This window comes from Uloborus diversus, chromosome 9, assembly GCF_026930045.1.
Source record: "Uloborus diversus isolate 005 chromosome 9, Udiv.v.3.1, whole genome shotgun sequence".
NCBI classification, from domain to species: domain Eukaryota; kingdom Metazoa; phylum Arthropoda; class Arachnida; order Araneae; family Uloboridae; genus Uloborus; species Uloborus diversus.
In genome coordinates, this window is record NC_072739.1 from 93,136,896 (window position 1) to 93,156,912 (window position 20,017).

The window sequence follows — 20,017 nt, forward strand, 5'->3', positions numbered from 1 at the left end:
TTGATTTTTGCTTCAGCTACTGATCTGTTTTAGGACTTCTGTTTGGGGACTAGTACAATAGACCTTTGGTTGCAGTGCTTGGTTCAATTTAAACCCCCTTTCTTTCATTTCATTTCAATATTGGAAATTTACAATCTTCATGCTTGTGTATAAATAAGTTTTGTTTCTTTAATCGAGATTTTTTTTATAAAAGTTCTCCTTTGCAATTATGATTTGTTAATTGTTGCTTTTATTAATAATAAATATTTTGGAAATTTTATGGGGTTTTTAAAAAAAAAAGAAAATTTAGCAATTACGAATTGCTTACTATCCTCACTTAACCAAAGTTTATGTTGCTCTGTTTTTCAGATTACCATAATGACAGTTTTTTTTTTTTTTTTTTTAATAATTATTTAGAAAGCAAAATTTTTGTCTTCATAGTTACAAATTTTCTCTGGTTTGAGTTTATTCATATTCTTTTTATAGGCCTAACTCAAGCATATTTTACATTTAAAAAAGTTTTTTGTTGAAAATTACCTTTTTTCAGGGGAAAACACTCATGTAGATGAATTTAAGCAGCAAAATACAAAATTTCTAGATGACTAATTCCCATTATTTAAGATTGATAAGAAATAAAAATGCTTAAATGTTATGCATTTTTAATGTTTAAAAGTACTGTTAAAAATATTTATAATAAGTGTACTGGTGAATATTTGTTTAAGGACACATAAAACTTGTTGAATTTCTGACTACTGATTTGATTTTTCATCTGCCAGAATTATTTGTAAATTTTCTTCAGTCTATGACCTCGATTTTTGGGAAGCTAACTATAATTGGAAAAAATTCTCTTTCTTAAGTCAATCATTTTTCCAGCACTCCATTTTTTCCTGATATTTGGAAGTGATTACTCTTTCGGATGGGTCATTTTCTCCCACTCCTTTTGTTTCCAGGATTCTGATTGGTTGTCTCCTCCTTTTGTTATGGGCCACGGGGCTGACTTCTAATTCACTGACTAGTTGGTTGTTATCTCTTGTCTTGATTTCTTATAGGTGGACCTATTTAGTATAAATACTGGTGTCCATGTGGTTAATATTCAGTTCATTCACTGGTTGTGTGGTTAGTTTTTTTGCTCTGCTAAAGATGCTCTATTGTAACCTTGAAGTACCTATATACATTGTATTTTCTTAAACATTTGTGCTTTATTTACCCTGGTTTTTCACTTTATTTCATAATTCGTAATTAAAGCTTGCTAACTTAAAAAAAATAAAATAAAAATGCTCTAATTTAGTAAACAAGTTTTTTTTTTTTTTTTTTTTTTTTTTTAAGCCAAAATCTTTACTATTTGTCATTTTGATGTATCTGTTTTGAATTAACTCAGTGTGTTTTTTATATTTTTTTCACAACTAAGTACATGTATTTATTTTTAGTCAACATCAAATTATCAAGCTAGAAAATATGGTGTGCGTGCAGCTATGCCTGGATTTATAGCAAAAAGATTATGTCCAGAGCTTGTTATAGTTCCCTGCAATTTTGATAAATACAGAAAAGTTAGCCATAAAATAAGAGATATTTTAAAAACCTATGATCCAGATTTTAGCCCTGCAAGCTTGGATGAAGCATACTTGGATTTAACTATGTACATAAAGGATAAATATCGCAAACAGCTCCACCTTGAATACTGTTTGAAAAAGAGTTTTTGTGAATTTTTTTCTGATGAAGAAAATGATCCTCTTTCTCAGTCTAATTACGAAAATTGCATCACTTGTAGCCAGCCAATCAGTTTTGAAAAAAGGGATGAAATGGCCTATGACATTGTTGAAGAAATAAGAAAACAGATATATGAAACTACTCAACTCACTGCAAGTGCAGGTAAAACACTTTTTCAACATAAAAAATGCACAATCAAATTCCTTTAACCCCTTTCACACTAGCGTGTATGTTTTATGATTGTTAGTTCATAGGAGAAAGGCAGTTGTACTTTTGGTTCACAGTAAATTGATTTGCTCTTAGGTATTCTACAATGAAGAATTGCATGGTCATATGATTTGATAAGAGAAGATAAATTTTAAAGATTAGGTTTGTGGTGTGTCCTTGTTGGGAATTCCAAATAATATTATCAATTATTTGTTTATTTTGATATATATGGCTTTAATTAAATCCCTATTTTCTTTTATCTTGCAAAGTCACAAATACTAATTTCAATGTATGTAACGTATTTCCCGATCTTAGACACGTGCGTGCCTTACGTTATGAAATGACGAAGTTCCTTATCCATTTGATTGCCCGCCGTTCTAACATCGGGAAATGCGCATTTCACATGCAAATGACTCTGGCTGACTATATATGTTGCTTCTGTAGCTCAGTTGCTCTCTCTCTTTTAAGGCGCCGTATTTTAGTTTCATAGTCAGCCAAGTCGGCTGCTAGCCGTCATGCTCTCGAATAGGCATTTTATAACTATAAACTTTATCTGCAAACCTTAAGTTTAAATAACTGAAACTTCTATTGCATAAATTATTCTTCATTTGTCATAATGCAAATTTACAAATAATGGTTTTGCCTGTTTTACTAAACTATCTATGCTTCGAGAGAACTTATTTTGCAATATCATATTTCATATGTAAATAGCTCGCCTAGGATACCACTGTATCATATCACCAAGGAGGAAATAAAGTCATAATTTCAAATACAGGTATTGTTTTCTGAAAAGGACTCCAGTTACACTCTGCAACTAAAAATGCACTAATTAAATTAGTCATTGGTGCGATAACTTCATTGATAAAACCTCATCGCACAATAGTCCTATCTGGTTTTACAAAGTATTGCTGCTACACCTTATCTGGAGAGGAAGGGGTTAACTTTCTCTTGTTCTTACTGAAAACTTAAACTCTAGTACAGTTGGTTCTCTATTCAATGACTTTCGAGGGACCACAAAAAAATCGTCCTTAAGTAGAATGTGTCCTTAAATAGAATGCTTTTAAAACTACAGTGGAGCATCCGGGACCGTGAAAAGTCGTCTTGAATAGAGCGATAGTTAATAGCGCTAGTTAGTTGAGCGTCATTAAACAGAGAGCCAACCTGTATTTGATAATTTCCAAGTTTATTTTTTGTTATTAAAATTTTTTTAAATATTATTTGTTACACACTAGAGATGGGCTCGGGCTCTAAAACCGAAGATAGGTTTCGAGTTCGAGCAGGCTCGGACTCTAGTAAAAATATTCAATCGTCCATCTCCAAACAAATTCAAAGCAAAAAAAAATCATCATGCTGTGAGAAAAGGAAACTAACATTTAAATCAATTCAATCAATGAAAATTTAATTAAAAGAAAAATTAATTAATGTTTAATTGATATATATATATTTTATTAGCGATTACTATTGAAATATGTCACAGAGTAATGCATTTAAAGTGGAGCATTTTGAGAAAATTTAGAAATTTCCATTGACGAAGAATATTCAACATAACATTTTTTATTAACAGAGAGATTAAAAATTAAAAAAAACAATCGCAGTTGCAATACGAGTACCCATATTTAGTTGTTGTAAAACAACATCTGATACTAATATTTCATTAAATCATGTCAGACTATAGAAGGTTTTTGATACAAGAAAGTTTCCTGCAGGCTCAGATTTTGGTTCGAGACAATATCACCCAGGCTCGGGCGGGCCCAGGCTCTCATAAATGAGCCCGAACTCATCTCTATTACCCACAATGCATACTACAGAAATATCTGAATGTGTTATAAAATGTTTAATTCAAATGGTAAGTAAAGCTCTAGATTAGCATTCAACAACTGGAGACCATTTCATTGAAAATGGCTACCAAAAAATCAAGTCTTGGTCAGCAAATGTGGCATCCATGTGTTTCTTTATCTGTTAAAAAGCATATTGTATATCGAGCTATGTCAACATGCTTCCAATACTGAGAGGTTAAGAGTATCTGCCGACTCCACCTTGGCAGTGTAATTCGTAACAAACTCCCTGAAGGTTATTTATATTTTGCACTGAATAATATTCTTTTAAAAAATTGGTTGCCAAAAGTCAAAAGTAGGCACCATTTTGTATGACTGGTAGCCAGTGGCTACTATTCAAAATTCCTAGTCTAGAGCTTTATTGATAAGTCAGAAATTTTTTGTTTTTATTTTATTTTTCTTGTTCATTTCTTATTAGAAAACTAAGTCACTCTTGACGTTAATGAGACCTAAAACATCCATTATATTCACTTAAATTTTCTTACATAATCTCTTCATTTGTAGGCATAGCGCCAAATACAATGCTAGCAAAAGTATGCTCTGATCAAAACAAACCAAATGGTCAATACCAAATATGTTCAACAGTGGAGGCTGTGAAATCTTTCATTTCAACTTTGCCTGTCAAAAAAGTAAAGTGACTCATTGTTCCTAATATTTTCTGATTAATAATTTACTAACTGAAGATTTATAAAAATTTGTAACATCTAATGTGTTTGATATTGTTGTAATCATTGCTGTAGCTATAATTAGTGCCATTGATCGTGACCAAAACTGAGCTTGAGGGTGTACAGTTGAACCTCATTTTTAACACTGAATTCATGCAACCGTGATAATTATTTCATGTTAACCAATTTTTTTCTTATCCGATGAAGTAGGAAATTATTTTTAACTCACGGGACCAAACGAGTGTTTCGTAGAAAACAATTTTTTATGCTAAGCAACTTCGTGTTCATGAGGTTTGACTGTATTGGTCTAAGTTTACTATATCTGAAAGAATCAAAAACAAGCCCACATAAATGTAGATATGTTGAATTTCTCTAAGTGGGAGGGAGAGCAATTGACCCCTCCTAACCCCCCCTAAATGATGGCCCTGCACCTATCAGCAGTATTCAGTATATACAGTAGTATTTCTTTACTTTCAATATTTCATGAGCAGATTTCTAATGTTGAAGAAAGTTTATTAGTTTTTTCATAATAGAGTCACATTTAATAACTGCACTTTTTGTGAACCAATCAATCATAATTCCTCTTATGAAATACATAACCCACTGTCTGCACGTTATGGAGAAGAAGAACCTGTCTGACAGCTTTATTTGACGAAATGATCAAATTTATGTAAGAATTTAAACAGTACTGTAAATTACTAAAACAGAAAAGGAACAATTTTGTTTTCTCTAATGCATTTAATGCTCAGTTCATTATTTGTGTTGATTTTGTAGCGTTAGTATTAAGTTCGAGTTTGACTCTTTGGTTTTTTTCCCCTTTTAGATTTCTGGTATAGGTCCAGTTCAAGGCCAAATTCTAAATGCAATTGGAATTCATACGTGTGCTGACATATGGGAGAAAAGGGACATTGTTGGTGTTTTGTTCTCTACCATATCTGTAGATTTTTATATCAGAGTAGGTTTAGGCATAGGAAGCACTACTGTAAAAAGGTAACATTTTTAAATTACAAACTACTTCTGAATTAAAAATATAAGCAAACCACATAATTTTCAATTAAATAAGATTAATATGATTGTCATCCAGGGTTGACCGATATATATCGGTCGATATTTATTTTTTCAACTACCGTTTTTTCAATATAAAAATTATTAAATATAATTATTTTAGTAATTTTGTTTATTTTTTATTAAAATAACCAAAAGTTATGTACTGTATTTTTATGATATATTAATCCATGATAAATGTGACAAAGTAATGTAATATTACTTTTTATTTTATGTTCATAAATAAATTAGCAATGTAACAATTGTAATTCCTATTAAAAGTGCATAATTAAATATTAAACATTGGTCAGAAAAAAAAAGAAAATGTCTTATGATTGTGCACCGACTAATGCATATTTTTTATTTCTGAATCATACAACTGTGTAAGGAAGAAAAATGAGTAAAACAGCTAATGCTAAATTACCTCCATTAAAAATTGATAAAAATGTAAAATGAAATATTAGATATAAGTAATGAAAGAAACCTTAATTTTAAGTCTACATATTGTAACAATAATAGAAGAAAATAAAGAGTGATTTGAGGACTCATTTACTATTTTGAAGGCTTTAGTTTGTGCTGATTGAAAATATCGGATATATATCGAAATATCGGATATTTTTGAACCCTGTTGTCATCAGCCCTGTCTGATTAGTCTGTGTTTAAAAGCCAGCTAAACAATTACATATTAGCAGAAATCTTTTTTAACACAACACTGCTTTGAAAAATTAGTAATGCTGAAGGAAAACCCTTCTGCTATAGTTAAACCGTAGGTGGCTCGTACTGGGGTGCGGCTGCCCCCTCACTTCCAAATGTAAAGGGGCCTTGCCCCCTCACTTTTCCATACAGTGATTTATTTCATGAAAAAAAAACTAAAAATTCCAAATAAATGGACTTTTTTTATGCTATTTCATAAAAATGGAGCTTTTTATTGGAAGGAGGGATTCCACGATGGTCATTAGTTCCGATTTTCTAGGTCACATTCCACATTTTTCAGAGGTCACTTAATCAGTAATGTGAAAACACAATATTAAATAGCTCCAATTTACGAAAATCGAGGGCAAAATCAACTTTTGGGGTAGCGCTCCCTAACCCCCCCCCCCCCTCAACCTCTTTTGATCCCTCACTTTTTTTTGTGCACCAGCTGCCTATGACTCAATCCATTGAAAACTTGCTTCCAGAACTGAAATTTTATTTCATACATTCTGTTACAACCTCTTTCTATAAAACGTGACTATGATTGCTTTGCGACATTGGAACTTATATTTCTTAGAAAGGAAAAGTTATGCTCTGTTGAACTGCATGTAACAGTAAATTATCTACCCCAGGGAGCAAAATAATGTTTAGATGTATCATCGGTTGGCTTTCAGAAGAAAATAAGACACTAATAATAGTTACATTTTGTGTTGCTTTTTAATGCCTGAAAAATGCTCATTGAAGCATTAAACTTATTGAGGTTTACAAAATTTCAAAATAATATGCAAATTTCATTCCTAAAATTTGTTAGCTAATTTGTTCAATATGATAAATGTTTAGCATATATAAGAGTATTTTTCTTCCCTGAAAATGCTACCTTCTTTTAAAAAAATTAGTTGTTTTTAAATGGATTTTTCTTTTTGGAAATTTTATCTCATGTATAAATTATACGAAATGTGCATTGATTTCATGCATTTTGGAAAACCCAAGAATTGTCCTAAATGTCAGAGAAATGTTAGGTAAAATCAGGGGCCACAAGGAGAAAGTATAAATATAGCATTTTTATTATTTCAGCTTTTAGTGTATTTCCATACTTTAAAAGATTTCCTACTATGCCTCCTGCAACTTAATCCAAATTCTTTAATTAATTGCTTGCCTTTGTTATACTAAGCTTGCATAAATATTTTAAAATATAACGAACATTTTAAAATCTAATTAAGTTCAAATTTTAGTTTCTAGTAGGATGATATGAAGCGAGAACACTAGTATTTGTAACATTTTGGGTGATTTGTTTCCATACATTTAATACATACTTAAAAAATTTTGTTCAAATAACATCAAAGTATAATAATCCAACCTTTAGAGATAAATGCAGTACTTTGAAAGAAAAAAAATATAGTTTTTGTTACAAATACAATAAAGATTACCTTTCAGGCAATATGTGCTGCAGATAAAAAGAAAATGTGCATTGTTTCCATTGTGTGTTTCTACAGATTTGCGTGCATTTTCTTGCTAATTTTAAAAGGAAATCGTGTTTTATGCAGAAATTTCTTAAAGTGAAAAATAAAAATTCTTTTATATGTTTTTGAACGATACAACTTTGTCAAAAAGCGCAACGGAATTTTTTTAGGTGTTATAATATTATGCATAATTTATCATACATATTTTATTTTCAGTGATTACGTTAGAAAAAGTATAGGAGTTGAGCATACATTTAAAGACACACATCAGCGTGATGAACTATACAAGCGGTGTATGGATCTCTGTGAAGAAATGATAGAAGATCTCAAATCACGTAAATTGATGGTAAAACATTTTGTCATACATAAATCAAACGAAATATTCTTTGTTTGAGTGTTTCTATTCTGAGGCATAGCAAGAAATACCTCAAGGGCATGTCATGTCCAAACTAAAAATAACCAACTCTGATACTTGATTCTTGCTAATTTAGAAAACTGGTTTGCGGGACTGGCTTTCACCAGGGATGCAACAGCAAGAGAGGGAAAAATTTGCTAAGATTATTTCTGAAAAATATTATTACTGTAAAATAAAATCATCCTCACTGGCTCAACAACCCATTGTGGGTCCTTTCCTGGCCTATTCCAGAAATGTCATCCAGTTAGATCTATTTTTGCCTGACTTCTCCAATCTGAGGATTTGATAGTTTTAAAGTATCTTTCGAAACAATTTCCAGCTATCTAAAGTGAAATAGTTTAAGGATTTTTTTTGGTAGAAAAATGAGTAACAATAGAGCTAGAAGAAAAAAAAGAAACAATCCCTAATGCTCAAAAAAAAAAAAAAAAAAAGTATTTTTCTTGTATGGAGTATTTTCTGGTGAACAAAGTCTTTTATACAACAGTGGCATATCTGGGAGGAGTGAGGGCTGACTTTCCACTCCAGATAATCCTTCGTTTCGAAGATGGGGGCAGCATTTTAACTCACAATAGGAAAATAAATATTTTGAAATCATTTTCAAAACATTGAAATACACACAATATATTATGTGATACTATTTAAAAAAAGAAAAAAACACCACCCACAAGCATTACCAAATATCGTTTAAAACATTTTAAAGCGACAGCAACAAAAATTTTACAGGGGAATGTTTCCCACTCTCTCACCAACAACATTAATGATTGTCTTAAACTTGAGCTTCAATTTCAAAAAATTTCCGAGGGAATCCCCGAAAACTCTGCCCCTTAATATCATCAAAGGTTGTCAGAAATTATGTTTTTGGAGCTTCAATTTTCAAAAATTTCTGGAGACAGCCTCAAGTTTCTCCTCCCTCTGGCTTCACCTAAAATTATCTGAGACTGTTTTTCAAACTAATTTTGAAATTTTTCCGGGGAGATCACCCTTAGCCCCCTTTTTCTAAAATAGTTGAAGATAATCTACAATTGCATGTTTGGTTTCAATTTCGAAAATTTGCCAGAGGGAGGTACAGAGAAACAGAAGCTGAAAAATGCTATCCATCTCTCTATTTTTATTAGTTTCAAAAAATAATAATAAAAAACTACCTAGCGCCCCCTCCCCATACACTTTCACACACCAGTTTTTTGCCCTTGCAATGGCTCTGCACCCTCCCATACCAAAGCTGTACTTTTTATTCTTGTTTAAGTTTTATAATCATAGTAGAATCTTTGTTAGGTTTCGATTTTTGTTTTACATTTTCCTATAAAAGTTTTTTTTTCTTTTAGTAAATGGGTAAATTATGTTTATTGTGCACATATTTTTCTGGTATTTTAAGCAAACCTTTCAAAATTAGTTTCAATTTGGGAAAAGAAATGCTTTGTTATAAATATAACTGAAAAATGTATGCTATTTTTTGTTCAAGAAGGAATGCTATCGATATTTCATAATGAATTGCTAAAGCTCTTGATTTTATTGAATTTCTATGAAATGGTGAGAGGGGGGAGGGGTGCTAGACCCATAGGTACACAACATTGATTATAGTTCCAGTATATTCTTGTTTCATTTAAATTATGCACTTCTCTTAGTGAAGTGCATAACTGATTAGTTTACATTTTGTTGCATTTTCAAAAAATTCTATCTTAAAAAAACACTACTCATGGCAGATGCTCATTAATAGCATGTATAATCACTATATAACTTGTCTCTAATAATGTCTCTATAACTTGTGTCAAAGACATATTTTAAGATTTCTTTTGTGGGGTGACTTTAAGTGAAACTGGGACTGGAGTGAGGAAATAAATTTAGTCTCTGTGGTAGAATTTGAGTTTGCGACAATGTATTTTTAAATACCATTTAAAAATTAATTGTAAAAAAATTTAGTAAAATTATACATTCTTTTTCAGGGTAAAGTTGTGGTTCTGAAAATTAAGACGTCTAATTTCGAAACCCATACAAGAAATCATTCTTTAGCATACCATACTGATGATCAAGAAATAATTTGTAAGGCAGCCAAGAAACTACTGGATTTTGAAATTTCAGCTAGCGCTCCTCATCCACTTACACTCCGACTAATGGGTATGATTTATATGTCTGCATTTACAATCTCATTTCTTTGTTGTTGGTATGTACATAGAGTGTTGCTTCTTTATAAAATTAACTACGTATGAACAGGGCCGTCCAAACGGGTAGGGAGGGGGGTCAATTGTCCCGGGCGTCACAAAATGAGGGGGCACTGCAAGACGCCCTTCGTTTCACGAATCATAGATGCACAGTCACAGACACACAAAATAAAGAATTCTTGCAATGATTCTCTCTTTTTTCCTGGTGCACAAAAATATTCTTCTCTCCTGGTCCTCAAAACGTTTGTTTCCATTGCATCATCGAAGCAGGTACAAATTCTGAGAATATAACGGTTTTGAATCAAACAAAAGTTTTAGGGAGGCACATTGACAAAAAAGGAGAGGAAATTATATTCTATTCTATTCTTCTTATTCTATTCTTTATGAAAACCATTTTTACTTTCTTCTATATCTAATATATAGAAGAAAGTATTGGATTCGTGCAAATTTTCGAATTTCGAATTTTGACGGATTCGAACATTTTGAGGTCCATTTCGACTATTTTTGGAAAATGTCTGTCTGTCTGTGTGTGTGTGTGTGTCACGTCTGTGTGTGACCAGTTTTTTGTGGCCGCTCTACAGAAAAAACTACCGCATGAAATCGAACGAAATTTGGTACACATATGTGCCGCTATGTGAACTTGTGCCCATTGCTTTTTGGCGCGAATTCCTCCAAGGGGGGGTGGAGCAATGGGACGTTTTTTGATTTGCGCGTGCTTGCTATTCCTCAGGAAGTAACTGGCGGAATCAAACAAAATTTGGTCCATGTGTTGCCATTAACAGGAACAGGTGCTGATTCAATTTTGGTGTCAATAACTCAAACGGAGGTTGAGCTATAGGACGTTTTTTGTCGTCCATTGTGACTGCTGTATCTCAAGAAATAATGAACGGAATGAAAGAAAAATTTATCGGCGAGTAGCCCTTAGTGGGTATAAGAGCTGATTTTATTTTGGTGTCAACAGCTAAAAAGGGGGGTAGCGCAATCACCCGTTCTTTTTTTCCATTGTGAGTGCCCTATCTCAAGAAGTAATGCTACGTTCTGGTTGAAATTTGGAATATATGTGAATCCATATGTAAACAGGCTTCGGTTCCATTTTGACGCCAATCGCTCCAAGAGGTGTTGATTTTTTTTTTTTTTTTTTTTTTTTTTTTTTTTTTTTTTTTTTTTTTTTTTTTTTTTTGCGAATAAAAATAGCTTTATTAATGCAACAATAAGAAAGATAAATCGTAATAGATTGTCGTCTGCTTATTTCTCGTGATTTTAATTGTATGGAAATGATCGGAAATATTATCTCAATGATTTAAAATTTTTAACTGTTGCCATCTTATGTTTGTTAACAAATAAAATATTTGTAATTAATTCAAGCAAGGCTTTTCAAATAACTTTCAATTTTCGCTCTTTGCTTTGCTTTTGCGATAATTCAGACATTGGAATGGTCGTCAAGTTTTTGCATGTGTAATTTTGTTTTTGTTGGGAATATTGCTTCCTCATCAAGCATGGGGAGGGATCAGAAAAAAATATATATATATAGAAGAAAGTTTCGTGATGGCCACAACATACTAGTTAAAAAAAGCTGCAAACTTACAAAAGCTACTCCTGCCAAAATAACAATGATATTTGCTACTGAAAGGAAATTTATTCAATATAACTGTACCATGTGATTTCATTATAAGATTTGTAAGACTGTAGGGTGTAGGTGCTATTTGTTGGTCATAAGTTAAAAAAAAAAGTTATATTATAATCATTGAGACAATCTAACAAACCTCGACTCCCCCTACTATTGCAATCTGCAAATAAGGGGAAGGGAGACATAGTTTTCATTTATGGGAAAAAAAGTTTTTTTTAATGTAAAGTACATTAATTTGATAATATATATATATATATTTTTTTTGTAGGCATACGAATGGAAAAGTTGATGCCTGAAGGGGAACTGCCAAATAGTGAGAAACAACCTGTTAAGTTGACAGATTTTTTGCAGGCCATGTCCACAAAAGTGCCAAGTCCTTCAAAACTGCTTCAAACTTTTACTTGCCCAATCTGTCAAGAGAAATATGAAACGTATTCTAAAGCATTTAACGAACATGTAAACACCTGCTTAAAGGATAAAAAGCATCTTCAAACGGTTAATCAAGCAGAGCATGAAAACACTGAAAGTCTAGAGTTAAACATATCCACAAATATATCAACAGCTAATAATTCTGTTGCAGATTTCTCTGTTGATGCTTCTGTTCTAAGTTATACAGATAACAGTGCTGTTTCCAATGATTGTTTAACAAGCTATTCTTGTCCTGTGTGCATGTTGAATCAAAATGTGACTAGCTTAGCCGAACTAAATGTACACATTGACAACTGTTTAAACAGAGTTGCTATCAAAGAAATCTTATCAAATGACATTGCAGTAAACAAAAAAAGGTAACCTTTTATGTGACACTTGAATGGACTTTTTCATTTAAAATTGCTTTGTGTTACTTATGAAGTTGTAAAAAGTCTCAAACTAAACTTGCCTTAAAATATTTTTCCTACGTAAGATACAAACACTATAACACAGCTAGTTGTAGTTAATCTAATAAACTTATTAAATGGTTCAATTAATGTCATATTTAATTACTGTGTTTTATGTAACAAATAATAATACATTTTTATGATTATATATATGTTAAATTTTTTAAATCGTGGTCATTAACCCCAACTCCCCCATTGCAAACTCTCGGCGACAAGGATCTTCTAAGCCAGCCCATTGAAGATTCTCTTTAGCGCGGTTGAACTGTATTATATATTGGTTGCTGATTTTGAGTAAGAATGAAGTCATTGGCCGGGTTTCATGTAATTTACTTTTATAATGAACACTGGTTTAAGAACTGTAATTTGCAACTTTTTTTATCTCAAAATATTCATAAGGAAGCAAAAATCTCCTTTCTACCAGTGCACTAAAGCTGAACTGACTGTTGCAAAACCTGACATAATATATATTAGGCCTGCAGGCTAACATAAAACGCCCATAACATAAGGCCTGCAGGCCTGACATAATATATATTCAATAACTATGTGAAAGTTTCCATTATTCAAATTACTGATATAATATAAAGCTTAAACAATTCCACCCAATGGCTTTCAGCTGAAAAAAACTTTGTGTCCCATTCTGTATTTTTCGAAAAGGAGACATTTTAGTCTTGCGACTATCTGGGGACAGGCTACCTGGTTTTGGACGTATGCCCATCGTAATTATATCACTAATACTAAATAAGCGAATTGGAAGTTCTGCGAGACACTAACAGTCAACTTTATTGAAAACAAGATCCTTAACCCTTTGTGAGCTTGTTCCAAAATTTACCTACAGACTCATTTTGTGCTATTATGCCACTGTAGCACAAATGAGGCAGTAAGAAGCAAAGGGATGTAAGTAGAAATTTTCAAGTTTTGAGTAAAATGCGTATAAAGATCATTTCCGTGGTAGGTTTTCATTGATTTTTTTCCACCAAATCGTGCTGTACAGTAGCACCTACCAGGACTACTATCTCTTGCCCCAAGACAGAGGAGAGGTTCACCTACCATTTGTACTGCCAGTGCTAAGTCTATCTTAGCTACCAGTTTGTTTGGCACTCTTGGCTTCCTCAAGAGGTTTTCCACCTCCAGCTCAGTCACTTCCTAAGCCGGGCTGATGAGTGCTAATAAGCATGAAACTGCAGTCCTCGGCTAGAATGACTGAGTTAGCGGTGTATTTCATGTATTTCTGCCTTAGCTTTGGCTATAGGGCGGTAACTTACTGAAAAAGCTATGCCTTGCTTACAATCTTTAAGTTGAAACAAACCATTGTTTCGGTCACTCGTCTGGCCAGTGCTAACTCTATCTTAGCTACCAGTTTGTTTGGCACTCTTTGCTTCCTCAAGAGGTTTTCCACCTCCAGCTCTGTCACTTCCTAAGCCGGGCTGTTGAGTGTTAATAAGCACAAAACTGCAGTCCTCGGCTGGAATGACTGAGTTGGAGGTGTATTTCATGCATTTGTACTGGTTATCTCCAAATTTTTAATTTTGACACTTACATCCCTTTGCTTCTCACTGCCTCAAATGTATTCATCATTCAAACACATGGCATTTTTCAAATCTTGGAAAAATGTGTCATATTTTTTCTTTTCTTTTTTCAGGAAGCTGCACTTCAAAGAATTTGGGAGCAACAAATTGTCAAAAATGGACAATAAAATGAAGAGGATAGATGAATATTTCCAGTGAAATTTTTGTATCATAAGCAAGTCACATTAATTGTATATTTTAGAGTTAATAATTTAATTCTGTTATATTTTAAATTATCAAAGAATAAAAATTTTATTTATTGTTGTATTTTGTTCAATACTAAACATTATTCAATACACTTTTTTATTTCTTAAGGGGTAGCAATGTTGTTATTATTATAGTGCTAGTAAAACAAGTGACGGATCTATATTTTAAATTTTTTATAAGCATTTTCAAATTCCCTTTCAATATGTATTGATATTTTTGTTAGTGCATAGAAATTCACGAACCAATACGATACAAATTCTTTTGTAGTTGCTGTATAAATCTAAAACTTTTCCAGATTAAATTCATTTAATTTGGCATTACTTTCAATAAATTGGAACTGTCAGTAGACTGGAAGCTGGCAAACATAATGCCAGCGTCCAACCAACTTCTTTAAGAAAGGGTCTAACTTCAAAGCAGGTTATGATGTACCTGTGAACATAAATTTAGCAGTTTGAAACTAACAAAAGAATGTTTTGAAAAAAAAAAAAGATTGGTTGCTAGATTTGCCTCTGGGACACTTCAAAATAAGGTGTCCCACATTAAGGTACAGGAATGTGCCAACTGTGCCAATCCCTGATCCTGTGCCAAACTGCTCCAAAAGGCCGCCAAATGAACTTTTCTGCGCCAAAATCGGACAAACTTGCCCCGAAACTGCCATTTTTGATTTTCTGTGACACTTCCTTTAACATGTTTGGAAGAATATCATCAAGTTTATGCATTTAGAGCTTGTTTTTACGATTTTTCGGCTTAATCCGATTTTTTGCTCATTTCAAAATTTGATTGCATCCGCTTTTGAAAAACTCGATCGTTTGGATTTTTTATGTGATTCTGTTCCTTTGACTAGCAGGGCCGATCCTAGGGTGTCGGCCGCCCGTGTGCAAAGACCTAATGTGCCGCCCCTGAAGAGAAATTTGCATGTTTTGACTAATACTTATCGCCCATATAAATCTTTCTTCAAATTTCTGCATCAAATTCTAATTAAAACTAGTATGTTGTGGCCATCACGAAACTTTCTTCTATATATATATATATTTTTTTTTCCTGATCCCTCCCCATTGACGAGGAAGCAATATTCCCAACAAAAACAAAATTACACATGCAAAAACTTGACGACCATCCCAATGTCTGAATTATTGCAAAAGCAAAGAACGAAAATTGAAAGTTATTTTAAAAGCCTTGCTTGAATTAATTACAAATATTTTATTTGTTAACAAATATAAGATGGCTACAGTTAAAAATTTTAAATCATTGAGATACTATTTCCGATCATTTCCATACAATTAAAATCACGAGAAACACGCAGACGACAATCTATTACGATTTATCTTTCTTATTGTTGCATTAATAAAAATATTTTTATTCGCAAAAAAAAAAAAAAAAAATCAACACCTCTTGGAGCGATTGGCGTCAAAATTGAACCAAAGCCTGTTTACATATGGATTCACATATATTCCAAATTTCAACCAGAACGTAGCATTACTTCTTGAGATGGGCACTCACAATGGAAAAAAAGAACGGGTGATTGCGCTACCCCCTTTTTAGCTGTTAACACAAAAATAAAATCAGTTCTTATACCCACTAAGGGCTACTTGCCGATAAATTTTTCTTTCATTCCGTTCATTATTTCTTGAGATACAGCAGTCACAATTGACGACAAAAAACGTTTTATAGCTCAACCCCCGTTTCAGTTATTGACACCAAAATTGAATCAGCACCTGCTCCTGTTAGGGGCAACATATGGACCAAATTTTGTTTGATTCCGCCAGTTACTTCCTGAGGAATAGCAAGCACGCGTAACTCAAAAAACGTCCCATTGCTCCACCGCCCTTGGAGGAATTCGCGCCAAAAACCAATGGGCACAAGTTCACATAGGGGCACATATGTGTACTAAATTTCATTCGATTTCATGCGGTAGTTTTTGCTGTAGAGCGGCCACAAAAAACTGGTCACACACAGACGTGACACACACACAGACAGACAGACATTTTCCAAAAATGGTCGAAATGGACTCAGCACACCTCAAAACGTTCGAATCCTTCGAAATTCGAAAATTTGCACGAATCCAATACTTTCTTCTATATATTAGATATAGAAGAAAGTAAAAAAGATGAATTTATGTAAACAGTTAGAAACTCCTTAGGTACAATTTATATCTTTGAAGAAAGTAATAGGTTCCGAAATTTACTAGTCGTAAAAATGCATTTTAAAGTCTGTCTTTGGTGACATCAGAGAAAGAGGAGGGGGGGGGGGATCGCCCCAAAAAAATAAACGAAACTGGCGTATGAAAAATAGCTGTAAATAATCTTTGGTTGTGTTTGGTTGCAAGGACAAAAGAGTCGGGAACATTCAACGTCCATGGAGAAATTTTCAATATTGACGTGAAAAATTGCAATTTTAGAAAATTTTTCGAGACTTGAGTAGGTACGGAAGTAATGTTGGAGGTCTTTCCTGAAATTCTTTCAAAATTGATGTCAAATTGCAGCTATTTTTTGTGACCTTAGTTTAGGAAGGATCGGCGCTCTTTTCGAAAATTTTCTGATACAGAAGTTTTAAATTTGCAATTTCGGGTTATCTTTGTTGACATTGCTGGAGGGAGGAAGATTCGGTCGTCTCCTATCGAAAGTTTTCGAAAGTGAAGTTTAAAACTCAAATTTAGGCTGTCTTTGGTAACGTTAGGGGGTCTGGCATCTTTCCTCCGATAATTTATGGGCACTATTGTTTCAAAAACACATTTTTGGCTAGATTTGGACACGATAGGGGAAACGGGAAAGTATTCCGAACTGAAATATTTTTCGGAAATAAAATCAATTTTTAGCTATTTTCGTGAAGGAAGGATTTTGGGGCTCTAAAAAGCGCAATTTTGTGCTATCTTTAGTGACGTTAAGGAAACCGGGAAGCTTCAGCGGATCTTTCTGAATATTTTCAATATTAATATCTGAAAAATACAACTAAAGACTTTTCTCCAACTCACCTCGGCGATTGATGTTGGATGCCGGAAGCCCTAGCGCCGTGAAAATTTACATAAGCCATCCGGATTTTTTTAGAAATAGAAGTCGCAAAATCATATTTTAGGCATTGTTTGATAACGATGGGACAAAGAGCGGGCGGCGGTTCAGTGTGCCCTCAAGAATTGTTTTTTGAAACTGAAGTCAATTTCAGGCTAGTTTAGGCAGGAAGAGTTTGGTGGCTCCACGGAACCGTCTAAAAACGAAATTCTGAGCTATAGTAATTACGTTGGAGAAAAGGGGGATCCAAGGTATTTCCCCCAAAGTTTTTCAAAACTGATGATAGAAAAACACAATTTTAGTTTGTTTTTGAATACGTTAAGTGAGACGGGGTGGGATTGGGGGCCTCTCTAGAGACGCTAATTCAGACTGTCTTTGGTAGTAATGTTACGGAATGGATTTCAGGACCCTATACCGCAAATATTTCGAAAAAGAAATTCGAAAAATGCCATTGAGCAATTTTTGATAACGTTAGAGAGGTCTGTCTCCAGAGCAGACATTTTGGAGCCATCATTTTTAGGCTATGTTTGGTAACATTAAGGAAGAAAGGGTGAATAAGAAACTTAATCGGATCTTTAAAATCAGTGGTTCAACCAGCGAAATTTTCCGAAATTAAAGTCCTAAAAACGCAGTTTGAAGCCTTCTTTAGTCTCGTCAAGACATCCTTTCGATCTTCGTTTTGGAGCTACACTTAAATTTAACTCGGGGCAAAGGCCCTGTCCTCCTACCTGATCTGAAATTGGGCTGTTCATTCGTGATTTTAATTAGAAAAAAATTGCTGTAAAGAAGGAAAATTAAAAATTTTAGTTCGTTGATGTTTAACTCTCAGGGGAGTTGCAATTTTCCATTGTCTCTCCAGTCTCAACGCATCCACGACTGCTGAACACAGAATTTGTGGTTTGAAATATTTGCGAGAGTATCCTATCAGCATAGTTTTTTTTCACACATTATATGTCTTCATTGTTTAGGGTCAATAAAAACTTGGGAGGCTAGGTGAAGCATTAGCGGCCTTTAGAAGGCACCCTTTCATGCTTCCGGGGGGGGGGGGATTTTCGTCATTGCCCCTCCTCTGTATCCATGACTGATTACCAGTTCTGTCACAAATTTTGCAACCAAATGAAGCATGTGTGTAAAGAGTTGATATTAATGGATAATGAAGCAACTCAATGTGCTCTAACATTCTATTTTTCTTAATACGCCAATGTTGTTGAAAAAATTGGCCCTTACTTTGATAATTGAACATTTGAAATTCAGCATATTTATTCGACTTATTATGTTATCTTGTGAGAAATTCTTGATGAATTTTTCTTGATTAAAAGAACTATATTATGCGGCCTGCGGCCGCCCCTTGCTTTGGCCGCCCTTGTGCGGTGCACGCTCTGCACACCTGCTAGGATCGGCCCTGTTGACTAGACAAATTTTGCACTGATCTTTATTTTCACCCTTTGTTATCTTTTGTTTTCAGTATATGAGGATTTGTAAATTTGTCTTCTTGCCACGCCCACTCGAAAATGTCAATCCAGTTGCATCCAAATTGATTTAAGCGAATGCCATCTGTAAAAATCAATATTGTTCACCAGCTTTTAATCTTGGAGTTTCTTATGATTTTAGAAGAAAATTGATCTATAGTTTTGGTTGGAAACACTTAAGATAGCAATAATCTGGGAATTCTAATGCTCGGGTAATGAATATGCAGACATTTCAAGTTTCCCAGATTCAGGCATTTTTTCCATATTCTTAGTCTGTCTTAACATTTTTACTTATTTATTTATTTTTTTCTTTTGTCATATTTTTTTTCACATGCGTTTAAAAATTCCTTTTCTATGACATCATTTCTCAAAATCATTTTTTTCCATTGTAATTTCAATATTATTTTTTGATTAAATAAGCTCAAACAGTTAAAAATAAAACGTTTTAATGCTGCCTTAGCTTGATCTTCATATTTGTTAATCAAGTAGTTAAGTATATAAACATATATGCCAAGAAAAAAATAATAATAAGGTCAAATATAAGTGAATAACTTAAACATACCAAAAAAGAGAGAGAGAGAGAAAATCTAATCGCTTATTAAAACTCACTTGTAACTTGTTGAGGTAAAGTTTTTGAATTCAACCATTCTTTTGTGCTTTTTTTAAAAGCCTTTTTGAATATGTTACATAAAAGCAAACAAATTTTTAAAAAAGGTATCAAATCACTCTAACTGAAATCTGCACTAAAGCAGTGATGTATTAAGCAAAATAAATGTGTGCACTAAATTTAAATCAAAAGTGTAAGAAAAAAGTAGAGCAGGACAGGACTTTTCTTTGGGAAAATATTAGAGGGCAATTCCACGAGTAACTGACTGACATTCATAGAACAAAACGATAAGTATTTTGAAACATAAACCACAAAATATTAATTTTTAAAAAGATATCTTCTCGAATATTGAACTTTTTAAGTTGAATTTTATGGTATAATTGAATTTCCAAAAGACATATTGGGTGATTTTAGAAAAAAAATTAAAAAGCATGGTAACTGACTGACATGAATGCAACCTATGTGAAAAGTAATACTGATTCAATAAGAGATTTTTTCAGA

The 20,017-nt window shown here is 33.1% G+C and overlaps 1 protein-coding gene across 1 annotated transcript in view; it reads left to right on the forward strand.

Annotated features, from left to right (window-relative positions):
• The window catches only part of LOC129230007 (DNA polymerase kappa-like), a 28,455-nt gene extending 13,991 nt beyond the window's left edge, over positions 1-14,464 (forward strand). The window contains exons 3-8 of the mRNA XM_054864393.1: positions 1,407-1,848; positions 4,233-4,357; positions 5,217-5,383; positions 7,807-7,936; positions 9,946-10,117; positions 14,303-14,464. Of these exons, the coding sequence (XP_054720368.1) occupies positions 1,407-1,848; positions 4,233-4,357; positions 5,217-5,383; positions 7,807-7,936; positions 9,946-10,117; positions 14,303-14,361 (1,095 nt within the window). The 3' untranslated portion in view covers positions 14,362-14,464. The remainder of the gene's footprint in view (positions 1-1,406; positions 1,849-4,232; positions 4,358-5,216; positions 5,384-7,806; positions 7,937-9,945; positions 10,118-14,302) is intronic.
• Positions 14,465-20,017: the final 5,553 nt, after the last annotated feature.